The sequence below is a fragment of the Chanodichthys erythropterus genome, chromosome 13 (genome assembly GCF_024489055.1).
Source record: "Chanodichthys erythropterus isolate Z2021 chromosome 13, ASM2448905v1, whole genome shotgun sequence".
Taxonomy (NCBI): domain Eukaryota; kingdom Metazoa; phylum Chordata; class Actinopteri; order Cypriniformes; family Xenocyprididae; genus Chanodichthys; species Chanodichthys erythropterus.
In genome coordinates, this window is record NC_090233.1 from 23,628,558 (window position 1) to 23,649,283 (window position 20,726).

A 20,726-nucleotide genomic window follows, 5' to 3' on the forward strand; every position below is an offset into this window, starting at 1 on the left:
TTAATTGGGGTGAGCAGCGGCCGCACATGCTGACCATCTATCGCTCAGAGTCATCAGGGCATGGGCCGTACTTACCTCCTGTTTCCCATTCTCTTCCCCACGTTTGTTTTCCGTAGGAAAAGTTACTCCAGTGAAAGCACTTGTGGCTAGAACATGGATAGGTTTTCTGGGGAAGTTTGCCCTTGTACACTGATCTAGAGCCAGCTTCCCTTACGCCAGCGCTTTTTGTGGTTTGTGTGTAAAATGAGACAAATGAACACTGTTTGGGGCTTTATTTCAAAATCAAACTGAATTGAAATGTAAATGTAGACTAACAAAAAAGATGTTAGAGAAAAGACCTGCAAACTCACACATGAGCTTTGTTCAAAAAAACCTACTTAGCAGCCTCGCTTGTTGCATCCTAACTGTTATGGGATCTTATTATAATGCCCAGGTGGAATCTGCAGACTTGTAAAATGTGTTAAATTGATCTTAGATTACAACATGCTTTTGGAAGCTGGAAGCATATCCAAAATAAGCCAAAATATTCAATATACAAATAAGAGATGAAATATGATGCTGTGGATGAGATGGATGAGATGTGTGTTTACTGTACTGTACTAATATATATATATATACAGCTATGGAAAAAATTAAGAGACCACTTAACATTATACATATAACATTATTGTAAGTATATGCAAATAAATATATATTGGTTAGTTTTACATCCTAATATATATATATATATATATATATATATATATATATATATATATATATATATATATGAAGAGTTTCGTTGCAAAACGAGATGACTCCGTTTTTAACATTTTTGTCAAAACATGTTTATTATTATGTTATCATGTTATTATTTTGTTTTATGGTGCTACTTAGCTGTATTTTTTTAAGTTATGAAGGTTTAAATCAAAACAAACCAGTTATCTGCTTTTGCAACAAAACTCTTCATATAATATATATATATATATATATATATATATATATATATATATATATATATATATATATATATATATATATATATATATATATATATATATATATATTTGAAACAATTTTAAGATTTGAAATATATATGCTATATCTATCTGAAATATATTTTGGCCAGAAAAAAATTGATTTTGTGCCACATGGTGATTTATTATTTTTCACTGAACAGAATACATTTTGGGACTGTGTTTACTGATGACATTTTTAGAAGGTGGCATCATATTGTTCATACCTTTTGGAACAAACTTGTGTCAAAAGCACTTTTCTGATGCCTAAAAATGGGCAGCTTAATAAGTTTTGGAATAGAGCTATTCTTTATGTAGTTCAGTCTCCCATTTGTAGTTCACAGCCAGAAAACACAATTCTAGAGACAACTTAAAGGCACCAACAGAGGTACAAGTCAACGCTACAGAGTACAGACCAGACAGATCATTCTAGATGCGGACGTTACACTGATCAGATAATCAGATTTTTTACAGTATTAGCAGACATATCAGTCAAGAAAGATACTAAACTACTGTCCATGGCCAAAAATTCAATTTAAAACAGAATATTAAATTAGAAACATAAAATTTATACATAGACGAATACTGTTCATAAAATCTTTTTACAAATGTATAAGGATGTACACATCACAGTCGTGATGCATGCTGCTGATAAGTCACCATGTCCTGTTGTTTCATCGCTTCTCTGGAAAAGAAAAAAAAAGACAAAACAATATAATCATCAATAATATGTACTAATATCATCAAACATCAGATTGGCTATATTATATATCAGAAAACACATGAAGAAACAATTGCCACACACACACACACACACACACACACACAGGTCTCCTCCCTTTGGCTACCCACAGGTGTACAGAAAGTCCTGGCTCTTTGAATCTGTCCGCACCATTATGATCAGAAACACCCTCAAGGTTTTTTCTTTATGGCATTCCAAGAGCTCATTAAGACTATCATCTTTTTCTTGTATATTAAATCACAGGCTTGGGTATGAGAACTACTTTGAGAGAAGATCAGTCTCTCTTAGTCAGTACTTTAAGAGTACACTAGAGTATAGATATCTTTAAAGCAAACACAAATGGACTAAAAAAAATTATAAGTCTTTAACTAAACTGCCAAGAACCACTGAAGAACCAATTTACCCATTTAGACCGTGTTTACACGTGGTATTTAGAAGCGTTTTCATCAATTGGATCACAAGTGGACAGTTCTAAATACAGCTGTAAATGGGGTTTAAAATGTTCTTTCGACCACTTCCAGAGTCAAAAACACATTCGACCAGAAAGCATTTGTAGTGTAGACACTCATGTGGTCGAAAAAGACCGTTTACTCTCCGCCTACGACCTAATGCGTAAACATTATGGGAAGTGCGCTAGCAAGATGGGATTTAAGCGTTGTCAGCTGAAGACCCAAGTTTGTTTTAAAGATGAAAAACGTACCAAGCGCAATGTTCTCTCACCATTTTTTTGATTTCTAACATGCACTCACATCATTCGGTGTGGTCTTGCAGCTGTCAGAGAAGAAACGAGAGCTGTTGTTCTCCGAATGTTTTTCCGTCATCTCCCTTCACGTTCACCTGTAAATTGTGCGAGCTTATTTCGTCCATTAGATCGAAAGATCTGAAAAAGCCAATAAATGTACCCACCCATAGACCCTCTCCTCAAAGAAATCAGGACAGAAATGGTCGAAAGTGGACAAAAGAGAACACTAGATGTAAAAGTGAACTCGTCTCCCTCGACCGCTTGTGATCCGATCGAACAAAACGCTGGTGTAAACAGTGCCTTGGAAACAATTCTTTTGAAAGTAGTTATAAGATAAGAGAAGCAGGTTTTTTGTAGCCTAAATAAAAATTTAGTGTGAATTTGGCACTTTATAAACCTCCACTCCAACTAATTTCCTTAAATGTTTATAAGCCTCATACACTCCATGAGCCTTTATAATTATAAGATACAGTAGATGTTCAGTAGGCAAAAGTGTTTACTGATAACCATCTCTCCTGTGCGGGCCCCTGCTCTGACTTTGATGTGTGATAGGACCAGAATGAGGAACCATAATAGCACATTAGAGGGAGTGTGTGTGTGTATGTCTGTGTGTGTCAGTGTTAATGACTTTGCAGCAGGAGGGAGAAAGGCCTGCTGAGGCCTGCTGGGAAATCCAATCGCTGGAAAGTACCAGGGACTTTAAGGCAGGTAAGCATGTAACACACACACACACACACACACACACACACACACACACACACACACACACAAATGCACAGATGAAAGAAGGAACAAAAGAAACACACTGATGCCGACACAGATACATATGTGGCGACATAAAGACAGACATATACAACACAAACGCACACACACATGCAAGCACACGTGTTTACAAAGAGGGAAGTAACAGACAAATGTTTTTTTAACAATTTCATTTTTATCTATGATCTGACTAAAAAAAATCGTATCAATATTTATTTAGATAATTATCAATGTTTTTGCTTTCAGGTAAAAATATCTTAATCGTCGACCCACTTTATATTAAGTGTCTTTAACTACTACTTTACGTACGTACTAACATTTAAATAAATATTTGATACAGTGATACAATTGTGTACATGCATGCTTGTGCATTTTACTTATATTTAATAAATACCTGCATGTAACTACATCATTAATTTCTGTAGACACAAGTACATAGTAGTTTAGATAAGGACACCTAATATAAAGTAGGACCTTAATCTTAATCCATTCTTAAAATAAATAAAAATACTTGAGAGGACAAATTGCAAATTGCAAAATATGATAAAGTTTATTCCTGAAATAAAAAAATAAATCATTTTCTAATGGGATAAGAAAAATAAATTTGAGATATATTCTCAGAAAACAAATGTTCTTATCTTGTACAATTCTGCTTCTCCAGTAAATGTATCTTGTTTTATGAATGTTTAAATATTTGGTCTAGAAAACAAGAAAATGTCTTTTATCTCCTTTGTATGTCTATTGGGTGAAAGCCCTCCTAACATAATTATACATTACATACATTATAATTCTAAGATAGCTCTTCTAAGTCTATCTGCAGAATAGGACATTGGAAAAAAATATTTAGTTATTTTAGCAACACTGTAACATTAAACTCTATTGGAATCAATTGTGAGTTATGAACTATTGTGGCACCTCACTAGGTTTTGAATCAGAGCTATTTTGTCTTGGGCGAAGAGTTTACATATTTGAAAGCTTATTTGAAGTGTACTAGCATGACGACAGAAAACTAGAATTAGTAATGGGCCTGTAACACATATACCTGCATATAAGGACAGAAAGAGAGGCCCTGCTTACCTCTATAACCACAAATATAGGGGTCTGTGACTGTGTGGCGTCACACCCTTGAGTTTTATCAGAGTATCTGTATAAGGATAGTCGAGCGGTACATCCCGCTGCACACTGACTCTCTCTCTCTCTCTCACTACAGGTGTGCACCTTTGACTCCGGCGCGCTGATTACCTTCCCCCACAGGATGAAAAAGGGATGGGTTTTATGAGGGGCAGGTGAGATATATTACCCCCCATGGCTGAAACTCTAGACATGATCTAACTGAAAGCTAGAGGCTTTATACAACCAGGGGAAAGAGGAGAAGGGGGGGATTACCAGAGTGGGGGGTGGAAAAGGTTAGCGGATGAGAGGCTGTTAATGTCTATTTTTTGTTGATGATAACTATGCAATCGCATTCTTTGTGAACGTAAAAATGTTTAAACTGCCATGACATAAAAAGACTTAAAAAATGTGTGTATATATATATAAAACACATGACGGTGAAAATGGACAAGATAAATGGGTGATACAAATCATGTTTACACATCAGAAAACAGTTGGAATCTGTTATATGTCTCTGATGTCTTCTGTGACATCAGGTTTCAGGCCCAGGTGTGATCTTTATCACATAACAAGATTTTATATGACAAGAGCAAACATTTGATTAGGAAAGTTCAAATATGACAGATTTGCTTGATATTTCCCCATAAATTACTCTCAGTAAAAAAAAAAAAAGCCAGTTTGATTGCAGTAATTAAAGGGGTGGTTCATTGCAATTTCACTTTTTTAACTTTAGTTAGTGTGTTTGAGCATAAAAAACATCTGCAAAGTTACGACACTCAAAGTTCAATGCAAAGCAAGATATTTATCTGTTTAAGGACTACAACAAACGGCTGGTAGGGACTACAATGAGCTTCTTCCTGGGTTGGTGACATCGCTGACCCTAAAATTTACATAAACCCCGCCCCCGAGAACAAGCAAACAAAGGGGTGAGGCCATGTTATTGCAATACAGAACATAACACATGTAATAGCATGTCATAAAAGCAAAATGCCAACATAAGTGATAACTGTAATTAAAATACCTGTTCTATCTTAATGCAGCAGATATTCTCTGGCTCTGTAAGCATCTTACAACAGTTCCCACATGAGCGATTTATAGATTATCATCACAGAATATGCTAATCAATGACTTTAAGATAGTTAACTCCACATCAGCTACATAAATTCATCAACTAACCATTCAGAAACGTCCTGTTCTTGAGTTTCTCCATCATTTTCCGGATTGAACATAAAAGGCTGAACAGTTTCTGACATTTTCAGTGATTCTGAGGTAATCGGCGCTGCTAACGCGAGCTCTTGAAACTCCGCCTTCTTCTTGGGAGCAGCAGCTCATTTGCATTTAAAGGGACACACACAAAAACTGAGCATTTTTGCTCACCCTCAAAAATAGACAAATTTAACATGCTTTAAAATTGATCCGTGGGGTATTTTGAGCTAAAATTTCACATACACAATCTGGGGACATCAAAGACTTATTTTACATCTTGTAAAAGTGGTATTATATGACCCCCTTTTTTATGAGACAAATATTGAATAGTTACAGTATATATATATTTAAAGTCATTAAACCCTTTTAACATGAGACATATTTGGAAAATTGTACTGCATATTATTTCCCATGCAATTTCAATGAATGGGGACAGAAGACTTTATTTCGTATAAATATCCTCAAAAGTTTGGTGTATTTTTATTTTTATTTATTTTTTTAGCAAGGACGCATTAAAGCATTAACTTGATCAAAAGTGACAGTATAGACATTTATAATCATTGCAAGTCAAGAAATCAAAATATTTTTTTTCCAAATAAATGCTGTTTTCAAATTTTTATTCATAAAAGAATCCTTTTTCCACAAAAATATTAGGCAGTAACTTGTTTTCAACATTGATAATAATAATAAAGGTTTCTAAATCAGCATATTAGAATGATTTCTGAAGGATCATGTGACACTTAAGACTAGAGTAATGCTGAAAATTCAGCTTTGCCAACACATGAATAAATAAACAAATAAAAAGTAAAAAATTATTACATTTTATAATATATGAAAATAGAAAACAGTTATTTTAAATTGTAATAATATTTCACAATATTACTGTTTTTACTGTATTTCTAATCAAATAAATGCAGCCATGGTGAGCATAAGAGACTTCTTTCAAAAACATTTTAAAAAAATTACCGACCCCAAAAAAACTTTTGAGCGGTAGTTTATATACCAAAACTTTAGTCCCAGTTCATTGTAATTGCATGCGAAATAGTGCCAAGTACAGTTCTTTACAATGTCGTCTTTTTTGGAAGAAACAAAGTCATAAGCTGCATCCGAAATAATATATTGTATATAAAAAATAAAAAAAAAACCTTTTATGTTCTATATAGTTTGAATATAATTTCATATAGTATAAATAAAATTTAGATGTAATCAATTTTTTGTGTACTATGAATTTGGACATAATACTCTTTTGATGTTCTGTTTTCCACATTCTATATAGTGTTAAACGAGTATTCCTTAAAATAGCTCATACTAGAGGATTGTTAAATGCTTGAATCTGATTGGTTGACGAACGTTCTAAGGTGTGTTATAATTTTCAGGGAAACGTACGGCTAAAGTAGTTCCAGGAAGGTCTTGATTGCATTACATGTCCATATCACTTTGCCAAAAGATTTCAGTTATTTCAAAGTTTCTTACAGCCTACAACAGCAAAAGAAACAAAACCCACAACAACACTGACCAAGCAAATAAATATAGTAAACAATGGGATAAAACGACTAATTATTTGTTTTTTGAAACAAAATTGTGTTTTATTTTGCAAGGAAAGCACTCTCTTTCTCCCGTTCTCTTTCCCACTCAAACACACACATACAGTACGGACACACATTCGCACAGAAACGTGTTGTCAGCGCCGCTCTGACGATTTTATCAGTAAAATAGTTTAGCAACTTAAAAGCTACATGACATTTCTGACTAGTGAGGTAATAATGGTGATGTTCTTGAAGCAGATAAATGTACAGCTTTACTATTAGTAAAAACGCTGCTGCTGAACACTGTTGAGAGACACAAGGACTCAGGTAATTCATACACAATCCCTCTCTTTAATAACTGCAATAATAACTAATCTGACTAATTGATAGTCTGCTATCAATGGCTCAACCTCTGTTACTAGCTCTAAAATGACTAGTCCTACAGACAAGAGCGTTTTAAAGACAAAATCCTGACAAATGTCTTGAAATACAACATCTGAACAATGTTTTGAGGTGTGGTAACCGTAGTATGATATCGCGTCTTGGCCGCATCACCACCTCAGGTGTGCATTATTTTCCAATAATTCAACGGACCGGAGTCAATTATTGCTTACATAATTTCACCTAATATTCAACATATTTACAATAAACAACTGAACAACTTGAAAAGAAACACATTTGGACTCACTTTTTCTGTTTCTTTGTGTACACAACAATTGCTATCACCATGACACCCACCGCCAACACCGCACCAAGACTCCCCAGGACAATGGCCAACGTATTATCTGTAAGGAAAAATGTCAATATACATATGTAAGCAATTAATAATAAAACATAAATATACATTTGAAGAAGAAAAAGATGGCAGTGCTTCACTAACAAAACAGTAACAAAAAGTAACACAATGACAATAGCAATATGGTTTTCTTGGTATGTATTAATTGAAGTACTTCCACACAGTACTTTTTTGTAAGGGTTAAATAGAACTAAATAAATGTGAACATGATACTGCTTGTTTTAACAGTGGAGCATTGCGGAAATATTTAAATATGAATATTGTTACAATTCAAACTACTTTTTTTCTAGAGAACTTTGTTTCTCAAGCTGAAATGATATACACCCTGTACAATATTAAAGTGCAACAATACAGTACACTTGCATTCTGTACATTTTCATTTATTTACAAAAAAGGAATACTACAACTCTAATACTGCAGCTGCATGCAGTGTCTAAACCTACTTTGCATTTCATCCAGTTGAGTGTTCTTCTGTCGAGCTTTCCAATGCAAATGAAACAGTGTTCTTCGTTAGAACACAAACTTCCTTTAGCCTCGGGTTAAATTCCTGACATGTCAAACATGGCTGAAGACATGTTTGGTAAAACAATTTCTGAGCATTTTATCCAGGTGCACTTGGCATGTTGTTCCGACACTGGAGAAGTCTTTATAACAATCAAAAACTCTCTGAAGGACACATGCACACAAACACACACAGCCACTGATGTTCTGAGATGTCCTTCCTGAAGATTCCCATTAATATTTCCCATTTGTGGGGCATAACTCTTTCTGACAATTGACCACAGGATAAATGTGTTTGTATGCAATCCCTCTGAGAAGATGTACCATGCAAGCCAGGTGTGTGTATGCACCTCTGAACTGATCTCAGGTCCTAGACTGTTGCTATGGCATTGTTAGGGTGTTCTAAATGGTTGCTAGGGTGTTGGTAAGATGATTTGAGTGGTTGAAAGGGTGATTTGAGTGGTTGCTTACTGAGCCAAGTCAAATTATAAAACGGTTAGTTCCTGTCCTTGATACTGATCGGTCAATAGCTGCGTTTTATTCACGATAAAACACGGCTATGACCGCTTAACCCAACGGTTCAGTTTATCACTACACAACACCCTTAGCAACCACTCATAGCAACATAAACTGTAGGTTCTCAATTGATATTGTTCATTGAAGCGTACTATATTATGGAGAAGAGTATTGCGAGAAAGAGATCGAGTGAGCGAGTTTATTACCTGCATTTAGATTTAGCATTTTCCTTCAGGTCAGTCCTATGTTCATGATAAAAAAATCAGTTTAAAGGTCCTCGAATGAAAAATTTAATTGAATTTATCTTGGCATAGTTGAATAACAAGAGTTCAGTACATGGAAATGACATACAGTGAGTCTCAAACTCCGTTGTTTCCTCCTTCTTATATAAATCTCATTTGTTTAAAAGACCTCCGAAGAACAGGCGAATCTCAACATAACACCGACTGTTACGTAACAGTCAGGATCATTAATATGTACGCCCCCAATATTTGCATATGCCAGCCCATGTTCCCAACATTATGAAAGGCATTAGACAAGGGCAGAACGTCTGGATCTGTGCACAGCTGAATCATCAGACTAGGTAAGCAAGAACAATAGCGAAAAATGGCAGATGGAGCAATAATAACTGACATGATCCATGATATCATGATATTTTTAGTGATATTCGTTAATTGTCTTTCTAAATGTTTCGTTAGCATGTTGCTAATGTACTGTTAAATGTGGTTAAATTTACCATAGTTTCTTACTGTAGTCACGGAGACAAGAGCCGTCGTTATTTTCATTATTAAACACTTGCAGTTTGTATAATTCATAAACACAACTTTATTCTTTATAAATCGCTCCAACAGTGTAACCTTAATGTTATGAAGAGACTATAATTCTTTTTGTGCACAGAAACAAAACAAAAATTATGACTATACAACAATTTCTTCTCTTCCCTGTCATTCTCCTACGCTGTTGACGTTGTAGACACAACTGGGTCGTACGTCAGAACACGCACAAAAAGTATTCTCTTCGCTTCATAACATTAAGATTGAACCACATGGACTATTTTAATGATGTTTTTACTACCTTTCGGGGCCTTGAAAGATGCAATGAGGTTGCTGCCTATGTGGGGTTCAGATACCTCTCAGATTTCATCAAAAATATCTTTATTTGTGTTCCGAAGATGAATGAAGTTGACATTTCATTTTTGGGTGAACTCTCTCTTTGAGCAGTAATAAACCTTTTCATTGATAATACACTGGTGTTAATAAGAAGAAATGTTTAATCAGTAAATCAGCATATTAGAATGATTTCTGAAAGATCATGTGACACTGAAGACTGGAGTAATGATCCTGAAAAATTAAATTAAAACATGAAAAAAAATAATAATAATGATTCCAAACTTTTGACCAGTAAAGTTTGCATATGTAGTATTTTTTCCCCCAAAAGATTGTTTTTGTTACACTCCACTTGATTGACATGCATGCAGGCACTATATAAATTGTTTTGAAAAATGTAAATGCTCACATTATTTCAATGTTTTACATAGTTTTTATTTCATAGGATTGCATTGTTCCTTGATAGAAGACTAATCTCTAATTACATTTGTTGTTTATTATTGTTATTCTGATTATAAAGGTTATTGATTGGATGTTGCAGCTCTAGTTGAGGGTTATTATCGCTGTTTTGTTGGGTCCGACCGCATCTGGACTCTGTGTGTATATAAATATGCGTCACTGCACTGCAGATGCCCCGAGTCTCAACATATGGCACTGATGCTGTACCGCTTTGTCAAATTACACTGGTTATAACATTCTATCCGTAAAGAGGCACAAGATGGGAGAAAGGGGGCTACAGGGAAGGAAAGAAGTCGATTAGGAAGAGCAGTGAAAGTGAAAAATAAATCATTTCTCAGAGTTCCAAGAACAGAGGGGTATATTTTATATATATATATATATATATATATATATATATATATATATATATATATTTTCATAGAGGACACTCACGTATGAGTGCACAACCCAATGAGACAGTCACAGGCCCAGAAGGATGCGGAACAGCACGACAGGAGGGGGCATGAAGAAATGACGGACAAAGCCGCCAGTGAAAATGCATTGTGACAGATTGAACTCAGTGGCAGCGAGAGGAAGAATATGATGCTGAATAAAACTGACAGTGTGAGTTTAGCCGCTAACTTGCTCTTTTTCTTGTTCCCAAGGGAACGTGTCATCAGCATCGGTCCAAGTCACCTGCAGCCCTCTAGTGTGTTTGAGAGGGGCTAGAAAAACATGCCGGACTGTTGGCATCAGTATTCCCATCGCATGCAATGCAGCAAAAACTGTGCTGTATACATTATAGAGCCAGCAGCAGCTGTACTGTATGTTTAACTAGTTGTGTTTGTTAGGACAAACATGACTATTATTATTGCTCATACTATTATTACTGAAAGGAGTTTGTTCTACATTTATCTGCAACTTATAACATCTTTTGTGCTACATACTGCTGTTCAAAAGTTTGGGACCAGTTCGATTTTGAAAGAAGGCTCTTATGTCCACCAAGTTTAAAAAGACAGTAAAACAATAATATTGTGATCATAATTTAAAATAACTGTTTCCTATTTGAATATATTTTCAAATGTAATTTATAGCTAAATTTTCAGCATCATTACTCCAGTCTTCAGTGTCAGAGTGTACATCTCTATTATATAGTACGTGAAAAACAGTATGCGAACAGAGTAGTATGTCCAAATTCATAGTATTTGAAAAATAGTAGGCGAAAAATACCCAGATGACTTACTACTTCTAGTGAGATACATGAATATAAATAAAGTGCGCATACGATGGACAATTTACTATCCCATGAGGTCACGGGAGAGGATTTGTGAATGGAGTTGAAGGGACGTAACTGATGCTGGTAGGTCACGTGACTGTAACAACATAGCGGATGTAGTACATCCGAATTCATTCATACAACATGCATTCGTACTATATAGAACGTACTTTTTCAATGGTCATGAAGTAAATTTAAATTCAAATGTAGTACCTACTCAACAGTACACGATTTCGGACGCAGCTATGGACTATTTTAACAATGTCTTTACTACCTTTCTGGGCCTTGAAAAATGCAATGACATTGCTGCCTATGTGTGGTTCAGGAACCTCTCGGATTTCAACAAAAATATCTTAATTTGTGTCACGAAGATGAATGAAGGTCTTACGGGGTTGGAACGACATGAGGGTGAGTACTTAATGACAGGAATTTCATTCATGGATAAATGAACCCTTTAATACTTTATGATTGAGGAAATAATCAACAGGTTATCAAAATAATTAGTTAGTTACAGCCCCACACATGATTGTCCTTTTTGTTAACCTCTACTTTTCAGTTCTTTCATTTCACCCTCACTTTCCTGCTTTTTGCTCCTCTGAATTTGAACTGCACTGGAATGCATGCAAATAACCAACCGTTGAGGGTTATTTACTGAGGGTTCAGAGCGCTGCAAATGGAAGTCAATTACAGGCCGGAGCAGCTCTTTGATCCTACCGCCGCTGACATGCTTGACAGGGATGTGGGCTAGGATGTCAACCTTTATCAGCCAGAACAAAAGAACGAGAAGGAGAGAGCAAGAGAGGGAAAGTAGAGGAACAGATAAGGAGGAAAAGATCACTGAGACCCCATATTGTCTTGGAACATGGGAATAAACATAGGTTTAGTGGGACTATCAATTCAAGTGAAGGTGGAGTCCTGAGCCCCTCACTCACTGAGACACTATGACACATATCAGCTCTTAGGAGCGCCAGTCTGGGAAGGCTGACCTTCAAAACGAAGATAATAACTACAGACGTGCTCAAGAGCAACAGATACGGCCATAACCTAGGAATGAAATATGTACTGTATGTGTGTGGAGCGCGGTTATCTGTAGGTCATACATTCACATTAACTAGAGCGTATCTGTCTGAATCCTATTTGACAACTGAAAAATTACTTTTGTAAATACAAAACAACCACCAAACTGGTCTTGCGTCATTCTCATGGACAACACGATGGATGTCAGGTGCTGATAATAAACACTCGTACTTAGAGAAAAGAACGTCATCTCTGCATCTGCTCTGAGTTTGGGTTGCTTATAATGTGCATTCAGGAACGCAACATACGGCAACCATCTTCCCAAATTTGTAATGAGAAGCTCTTATATACTGCTGTCAACAAAAGAGAAGCTTTAGAGGTTCTCTGTGGTTTTCTGACAAAAAAAAAATAAGCTGGATGGTTTTACATTTGAAAATGATGACATTAAGACAACCATAAATATTAGTATTCCAATTTTACAGTTGTACTGTAAAATAAAATAAAAAATGATAGTATTTTTCTTTAATACTTTTTAAATAAATAATAATAAAAACATTTAACAGTGAAATAATGCAATAGTAATATTTTGTATTTAAATATTTAATTTAGTGAAAAAATAACAATTATTATTATTATCATCATAATTTTATAGTCATATTGATATATAAATCAACACTTTTGGCCAAATTGTGCAGCCCTACAAAAACCAGGAGCTTTCATTTAAAATCACACACACACAGGTCTGTTTTTGTGAATTGTGGGGACATTCCATAGGCGTAATGGTTTTTATACTGTACAAACTGTATTTTCTATCGCCCTACACCAGGGGTAGGCAAGTTAGGTCCTAGAGAGCTGCTGTCCTGCAGAGTTTAGCTCCAACCCTGAAAAAAAACCTTCAGCTGCCTATAAACCTTATTTACCAGAGAAACAAGCGCGCCGCCATCTTTATAAAATTGTCTTTGAACTTTTGTTTTGCGGTAGCTCTGTACATTTCTATGGCATCGCTGTCAAAGAAATAATTAGTTGGTTAAGTGGATTTACTTGTTGTAGAGTTAATGAAAGTTATCATGAGCATTGTTATGTTTAAAGCAGATGTCTTAACAAATGTCAGTAGATCGGGAAGATTTTAAAACGAGCAGTTCATTCATAAATGTAATATCGCTGTGGAAATACAAACCGGAAGTCGAAAGACAACTAGCGCAACATTGAAAAGGGGCGGGGCTACATAAGGTCTATAGCCTTAGTAATCCTGAAGAGCTTGATTAGCTTGTTCAGGTGTGTTTGATTAAGGTTGGAGCTAAACTCTTGCCTGGAAAATCCAGCCTCACCACTGTACCAGCGGATGAGTCTGGTCGGCCATTGAAACAATTCGATTTCAACCCTACACCTAAACCTACCCATCACAGGAAACTGTGTACATTTGTACTCAAAAAAACTCATTCTGTATGATTTGTAAGCCTTTTAAAAAATGGGGACATGGGGTAATGTCACCCCCTCCTTGTAACACCTATGTCATACCCATGTCTTTATACAAATTTGTGTTCTGATATGTCACACACACACACACACACACACACACACACACACACACACACACACACACACACACACACACACACACACACACACACACACACACACACACACACAGGTTTCCATGTTTTGTGGGCACTTCCCAGAGCAAAAAATGTCCCTGTAAGGTCAAAATTTACTGGTATTACTATCCTTGGAATACCAGGTACACACACATTATTTTTCCCCCCAAATTGTGCAGTTTAGACATTCTCTTAACTATAAGTAACTTGTCAACTACATGTCAAGTAACTTTTATTAGTATTAGTAGACTGTTAGGTTAGGGTGTTAGGATTCGGGTTAGTAGAATAAGTTGACATGCAGTTGCAAAGTTACTTTTAGTCAGTAGAATGTTTGTTTGAGGAGCAACAAAATAAAGTGTTAGCAGATATTAAGCAGACAGTCTACTAATACTCTAATGAGAGTTAGTTGACATGTAGTTGCAAAGTTACTTAAAGCTGCAGTCCGCAACTTTTTTTGGTTAAAAATGATCCAAAATCAACTTTTGAACTAGTAAATAACCAGCCAGTGTTCAAAACTATCTAATTATCTTGTCTCGATTCACAACAGTAAGCTTGTAATTATGTTTTATAATAAGAGCAACATGGCGGATTTCCGCGGGAAATTTGAGCATGCAGCAGTTCCTCTGTGCGTCATTACGTCACGTCCGTAAACAGAAAGGAGTCCCGTTGAGAGGCTAGTCAGTTATATCGTGTGAGGAAGCTGCCGGTAGCGGCACATTTATAGCCTTTTCTCACAGCAGCTGAAATAATTAAACTTATCATTCTGATGGCGGATTGTAATCCAGAAAGATTCAAATGACAATCATCAGTGACAGTTGGAGATTCAGCTGTAGCCAAAAAGCAAAAGACTTTGGACTGTGGAGTGGATACAGAAATTGAAATCTACATGTAACTCTAATATACACTAAATACACAGTCACGCAATGCTGATGTTGTTAACAACAACAATTTGAGAACAATATAACAGTAATAATAATTTGCACGGTTTGACATGATCCGAACTAAGCGATCGTTAGATTTAATCATCATTGGCAGCGCGATTTATTGTAGGCCTAATGCTTTTTTCCTCAGTTGGTCAGAACAAAAGTGGCAGAAATGTTACTTACTTGTTCAGATTATATTTTCCAGTGAAAATTCTTATATTGGTCATACTTTCAAGACGTAGAGTCTGTGATTCTGAAGTTCAGTTTCCACACCGGTGTGCTGACTGACAGCAAGCATTAGATTCATCCGCGCTGACGAGCTGTGTCGATGCACAATGCATGTACAGATAACTGTTCCGCATATGACTGCAATCGCATGTTTCAAACAGAGAGGGCGACAAAGTGGAAAAATCGCGGACTGCAGCTTTAAAGTTAGTAAAATGTCTGAAATGAATCATTAAAATAAAGTGTTACCAATTCAAGTGAGACAGTTAGGGAGAGATGGATAAAGAGGAATGTGAGAAGGTCAGTGAAAGGGAAAGAGGGAGAACAAAACAGGTACAAATTAAGAAGAGACAGTTAAGAAGAGAAATAAATGGAAATAGAAGATATAGAGATAGGTTGTCGGAGAAGTCAGGTGAAGAGAAAAGAGATGGTTAAAAAGAAAAAGGTAGGTAGGGAGAGAGACTTGTAAGGAGAAGAAGAAAGATAAAGGAGAGTGAGACAGGTAAAGAAGAGTGAAGATGAGTAAAAAAAGAGGAGACAGCGGTAAAGAAGATCAAGACATGTTAACTGGACAGAAAGAAAGTAGGGAGAGAGATGAAGATGAAACCAAGAGACAGGTGGGGAGAGATAGACATAAAGGAGAGACTTGAAAGGAGGAAAGGGCAAGAAGAGTGAGACAGGTAAAGAGGGAGTGGAAGACAAAAAAAAGATGCAGTGTGAATGAACTGGTACAAAGGAAGGAGAGACAGGTAGGGAGAGAGATACACAAGTAGTGAGTCAGAGAAACAGAAAAGAGAGACAGTTAAAGATAGGAAGGAACAGAGAGAATGAGATGGGTAAACAGGAATAAAAGACATGTACAAGAGCAAGACATGTTAAAGGGATAGTTCACACAAAAAATAACATTTTTGTCATCATTTACTCACTATGGAAGAGGATTAGGGCCAAGCAATAATAAAAAAAACAAAACCAAGTTGTTAAATTACGAGAAAAAAATAGTTAAATTACGGGAACAAATTCGTTAAATTATGAGAATAATGTCATTAAATTTCGAGAAAAAAGTCAAGATAAAATGTTGAGATTAATAAAGTCATTAAATTATGAGAAAAAAGTCATTAAATTACAAGAACAAATAAGTTAAATTACAAATTTGTTCTCATAATTTAACGACTTTTTTCTCATAATTTAATGACTTTATTCTCAACATTTTATCTCGACTTTTTTCTTGAAATTTAACGACATTTTTCTCATAATTTAACGAATTTGTTCTCGTAATTTAACAACTTTTTTCTTGTAATTTAATGACTTTATTCTCAACATTTTATCTCAACTTTTTTCTTGAAATTTAACTATTTTTTTCTCTAAATTTAACAACTTTAATCTCGAGATGGTTTTATTTTTTTATTATTGCTTGGCCCTAATCCTTTTAAGTAACTCACCCTAAAGTTGTTCCAATCCTGTATGAATTTCTTTCATCTGTTGAACACAAAAGAAGATATTTTAAAGAATGTTGGTAATCAGACAGTTGACGGAAGCCATTGACTTCCATAATAGGGAAAAAATACTATGGAAGTCAATGGCTACAGTCAACTGTTTGATTACCAACATTCTTTAAAATATCTTCTTTTGTGTTCAACAGATGAAAGAAACTCACACACATTTGGAACAACATGAGGGTGAGTAAATGATGTTCATTTTTGGGTGAACTATCCCTTTAACAGGACAGAAAGACAGGTAGGAAGTCAGAGGGACAAAAAAAGAGAGACAGTCAAAGATGAGAGAAAGGAATAAAGAGAATGAGACAGGTAAAGTGGAATGAAAGACTGTATGTAATGTAATGAGGAGACAGGTAAAGAAGAGAGAGACAGGGAGCAAGAAATAAACAGGTAAAAAAGGAGAGAGAAACAGGTAGGGAAAGCGAGACATGTGGGAATGACAAAACAGCCCTAAATAACTTGTTAAATTTAGTGTCAGTGCCAAAAGTTTAATAAAACCCTTCATGCATTACCGACCTGCCTGACCACAGCGGTGTGAGCGGTGCCCTGTCTGTGAGCCCCCATATATCTAGAAAAATGCTCTCCTACAATTTCCTGATGATAAATAATGATCTGTTTAGCTGTGTGAGATGGCGGCGAGCGAACGATGGCCTGCAGTAATGGTACACTAATAAAAGAGCGCCTACACAAACCACAAAGTAAATTTGCAGGTAGGTAACTGTGTGTGAGTTTAATAAAAACCCTTTATCTGAAAGTTTCAGAGTTCACAAATATGATTATCAAGCTGGATAATAAACTCGGCGATCATTAATCAAAGCAGATAATGTCTGCTTTATTGATTTATAAAGTGTACTTGTATGCAATGTACTTTTACTACCAGCAAATAAATGGCAAACATTGACCAATATCATGTCTGACAAACTGCAAGCTTCAAAGCATTGGCTGAACGCCAACAGTACCACATTTACTTTTTTGTTTATATGGATTTTTTCCCCCAATAAGAATTACCCAACATGTTTGCAATAACGTGCATTCAGTAAATTCATTGCAAGATTATTTGGATCGTAGGCCTGATGCGTTTTATAAAGCGGGTTGTTGCTTTGTTTTGGCTCCTTAGTTTTCCAACGAACCCCCAGAAAGGCCAGAGAGCCAGCGGGGGATGAATTCTCAGCAGCTGTGGAGCAGATAAACGATTCATGTGTTTGATGGAGAGAGTCCAAATCAGATTCTAAACAGATCCATCCTGTAGATGCCTATCGAGAGGAAGTATGCCGTTCCGCTCTAATGAGACCGAGGGGTCAAGAGTTAACAAGCGCAAGTACATCCAGGTCGGTCTGTATGACTGCTGCGCTCTGTCTGTCTGCATGACTGACGGATCAATGGACCGGTCTGTCTGAAGAGAGGCAAAGACTGTGGAGGGAGGAAGTATAGTGCCCGACAAGACACTGGGTATACACTACTGTTCAAAAGTTTGGGGTCAGTAAGATTTTGTAACTTTTTTAAAGACATTAATACTTTTATACAGGAAGGATGCATTAAATTGATCAAAAGTGACCATAAAACCATTTATAATCTGACAAAAGCATTCTATTTCAAATAAATAACTTTCTATTCATCAAAGAATCCTGAAGAAAACTTTTGAATGGTAGTGTATACAAAGACTGGGCAACAATTGTTTGACTGAGATGATTAAGATAATCCATAATGGAATGAGGAGGAAAAAGTAAAACTCTACTACAGCCTTCAATATGAACTTTGAAAAGGGAAACACTGCCATCTAGTGGTTTTGAACAACATTATGACAGAATTTTTATTTCCGTTAGTACGCTTTTACCTACCAGCCACACAGTGCGTATCCTGTCCAGACCACATGCCATCCCCTTGACAGGTGCGTTCCTGGGACCCATAGAGGCGGTATCCACTGTTACATGAGAATGTGACCGTTGCCCCCTCCAGGTAAAAGGTTCCTTCCTTCTGACCGTGGTTAGGTGGTGGCAGCCAACCACAGGATTGCACTGAGATCACAAAGTTGCAGCCATTACAAAATCATAAAAATATATTATACAGATAACAGTCAGATCATACGCAAGTCTCTAATGCTTTATAACTGAGATATGGTCAGCGATGAGATTTTTAATAGTGTGCTGCTGTATATTAATCTGCAACTGATGATGTTGAAAGTTCAAAGAACAGCTAATGTAATTGTCACTATATAATGCTGGCATTGGTCTTTAACCTCTTAACAAAATATAAATGCATAACATCTATGAGCATGTGTAAAAAAAAAAAAAAAAAAAAAAGCGCTAATACAAACTTCAGATGACCACATTAAGCACCTTTTAGAAGATAATCAGTAATGAAATAAAATATAAAATAAAATAACATAATTCAGCAGATGTCTGTTGTAAAATTAAGCAATTAGCAACAAAAGTCTCTAGTTATTATTATTATTAGTAGTAATATTAATATTACTAATACATAATTATAATAATAATAATAAACACAAAAATTTAAAATTAAATTAAATTTTAGCAAAATTAGCCAAAGAATTAGCCACAAAAGGCCGAAGTTACAGTCATTTTACCACATCTTTGTTAGGCTTAATGCAAATAAATAAAATATAATATTAATAATATTAATCAGTATATACTACTACTACTACTACTAATAGTAATATTAATAATAAATCAACAAAAAATAATAATGAAATAAAATAAATATTCAACAAAATGCCTGTTGTAATATTAAGCAATTAGCTACAAAAGGCTCTAGTTATTATTATTACTACTATTACTATTACTACTACTACTAATAAACACAAAAAGTAAAATGAAATAAAAAATTAGCAAAATGCCAGTGTTACAAAATTTAGCAATTGGCCTCAAAAGACTGAAGTTACAGTAATTATTACATGGTTTTGTTAGGCTTAAGGCAAATAAATAAAATATAATATTAATTAGCAGTCCTGTAGATGATAATAATAATAATAATAATAATAACCTATAATCTATAATAGATCTATTTTCTATGCTTGATTAGGGTTTTCATTAACTATCATGTTTATGGTGCCAAGCAACATAACTTAATGTAGAATTAATTCGATGTTGAATTAATTGATGCATGAATACATAATTGATGAGTGGGTTTATGTTAAAGCAGCTTTGAATGCGGCTCATTCGTTCAGATTTTAGGAAATGCATGCTCTTTAAAGTGTATTGAGACAGAGAACCTAAATCATACAGAAATCTGGAAAAGGAAATACTGTAACATTCCTGCAAAAATCCAAATAGTTTGAATTGAAAGCTTCTTCAGAATAGGTTCCCTGTGTTCCCACTCACCAGGTTCCAGAGCTTTCTTGGTGGACGTATGACTCCGGTAAGACAGTAGTGTGGCATTGCCTTGTTGCAGACTGCGCATGCTTAATGCATCATATTTACAGAAGGAAGCCCCCTCTCCTGCACATAGGCTCAGCGTTGGCTCTAGCAGGGGATCCTCTGGGTCTTCAGTCATAGAAAAGTTAGGGATAAATGACGGATCGTGCTTTGGGGCATAATAATATTCATTCAGGAGGTGGGTTGAGTCGTATGTAAACAGTGAAGTCTCATTCGTAATGGCCCCTGGTGAAGAAAAACACATGGTATTATGTGAGGAAAAAAGCAGGCAAAACATTTAAACTATAGCTTGAAATTTTAGAAATGACTGATCTTCACAAGTTTGTAATGAGAATGGTTTATAAATCTGCTGCCAACAA

The 20,726-nt window shown here is 35.5% G+C and overlaps 1 protein-coding gene across 1 annotated transcript in view; it reads right to left on the reverse strand.

Annotated features, from left to right (window-relative positions):
- Window positions 1–1,083: 1,083 nt before the first annotated feature.
- susd2 (sushi domain containing 2) overlaps window positions 1,084–20,726 on the reverse strand; it is a 35,768-nt gene continuing 16,125 nt past the window's right edge. Inside the window, exons 12-15 of the mRNA XM_067407375.1 lie at window positions 20,314–20,592; window positions 18,814–18,990; window positions 7,775–7,871; window positions 1,084–1,680 (exon numbers count right to left, since the gene is read on the reverse strand). Coding sequence (XP_067263476.1) covers window positions 1,623–1,680; window positions 7,775–7,871; window positions 18,814–18,990; window positions 20,314–20,592 — 611 coding nt within the window. The 3' untranslated portion in view covers window positions 1,084–1,622. The remainder of the gene's footprint in view (window positions 1,681–7,774; window positions 7,872–18,813; window positions 18,991–20,313; window positions 20,593–20,726) is intronic.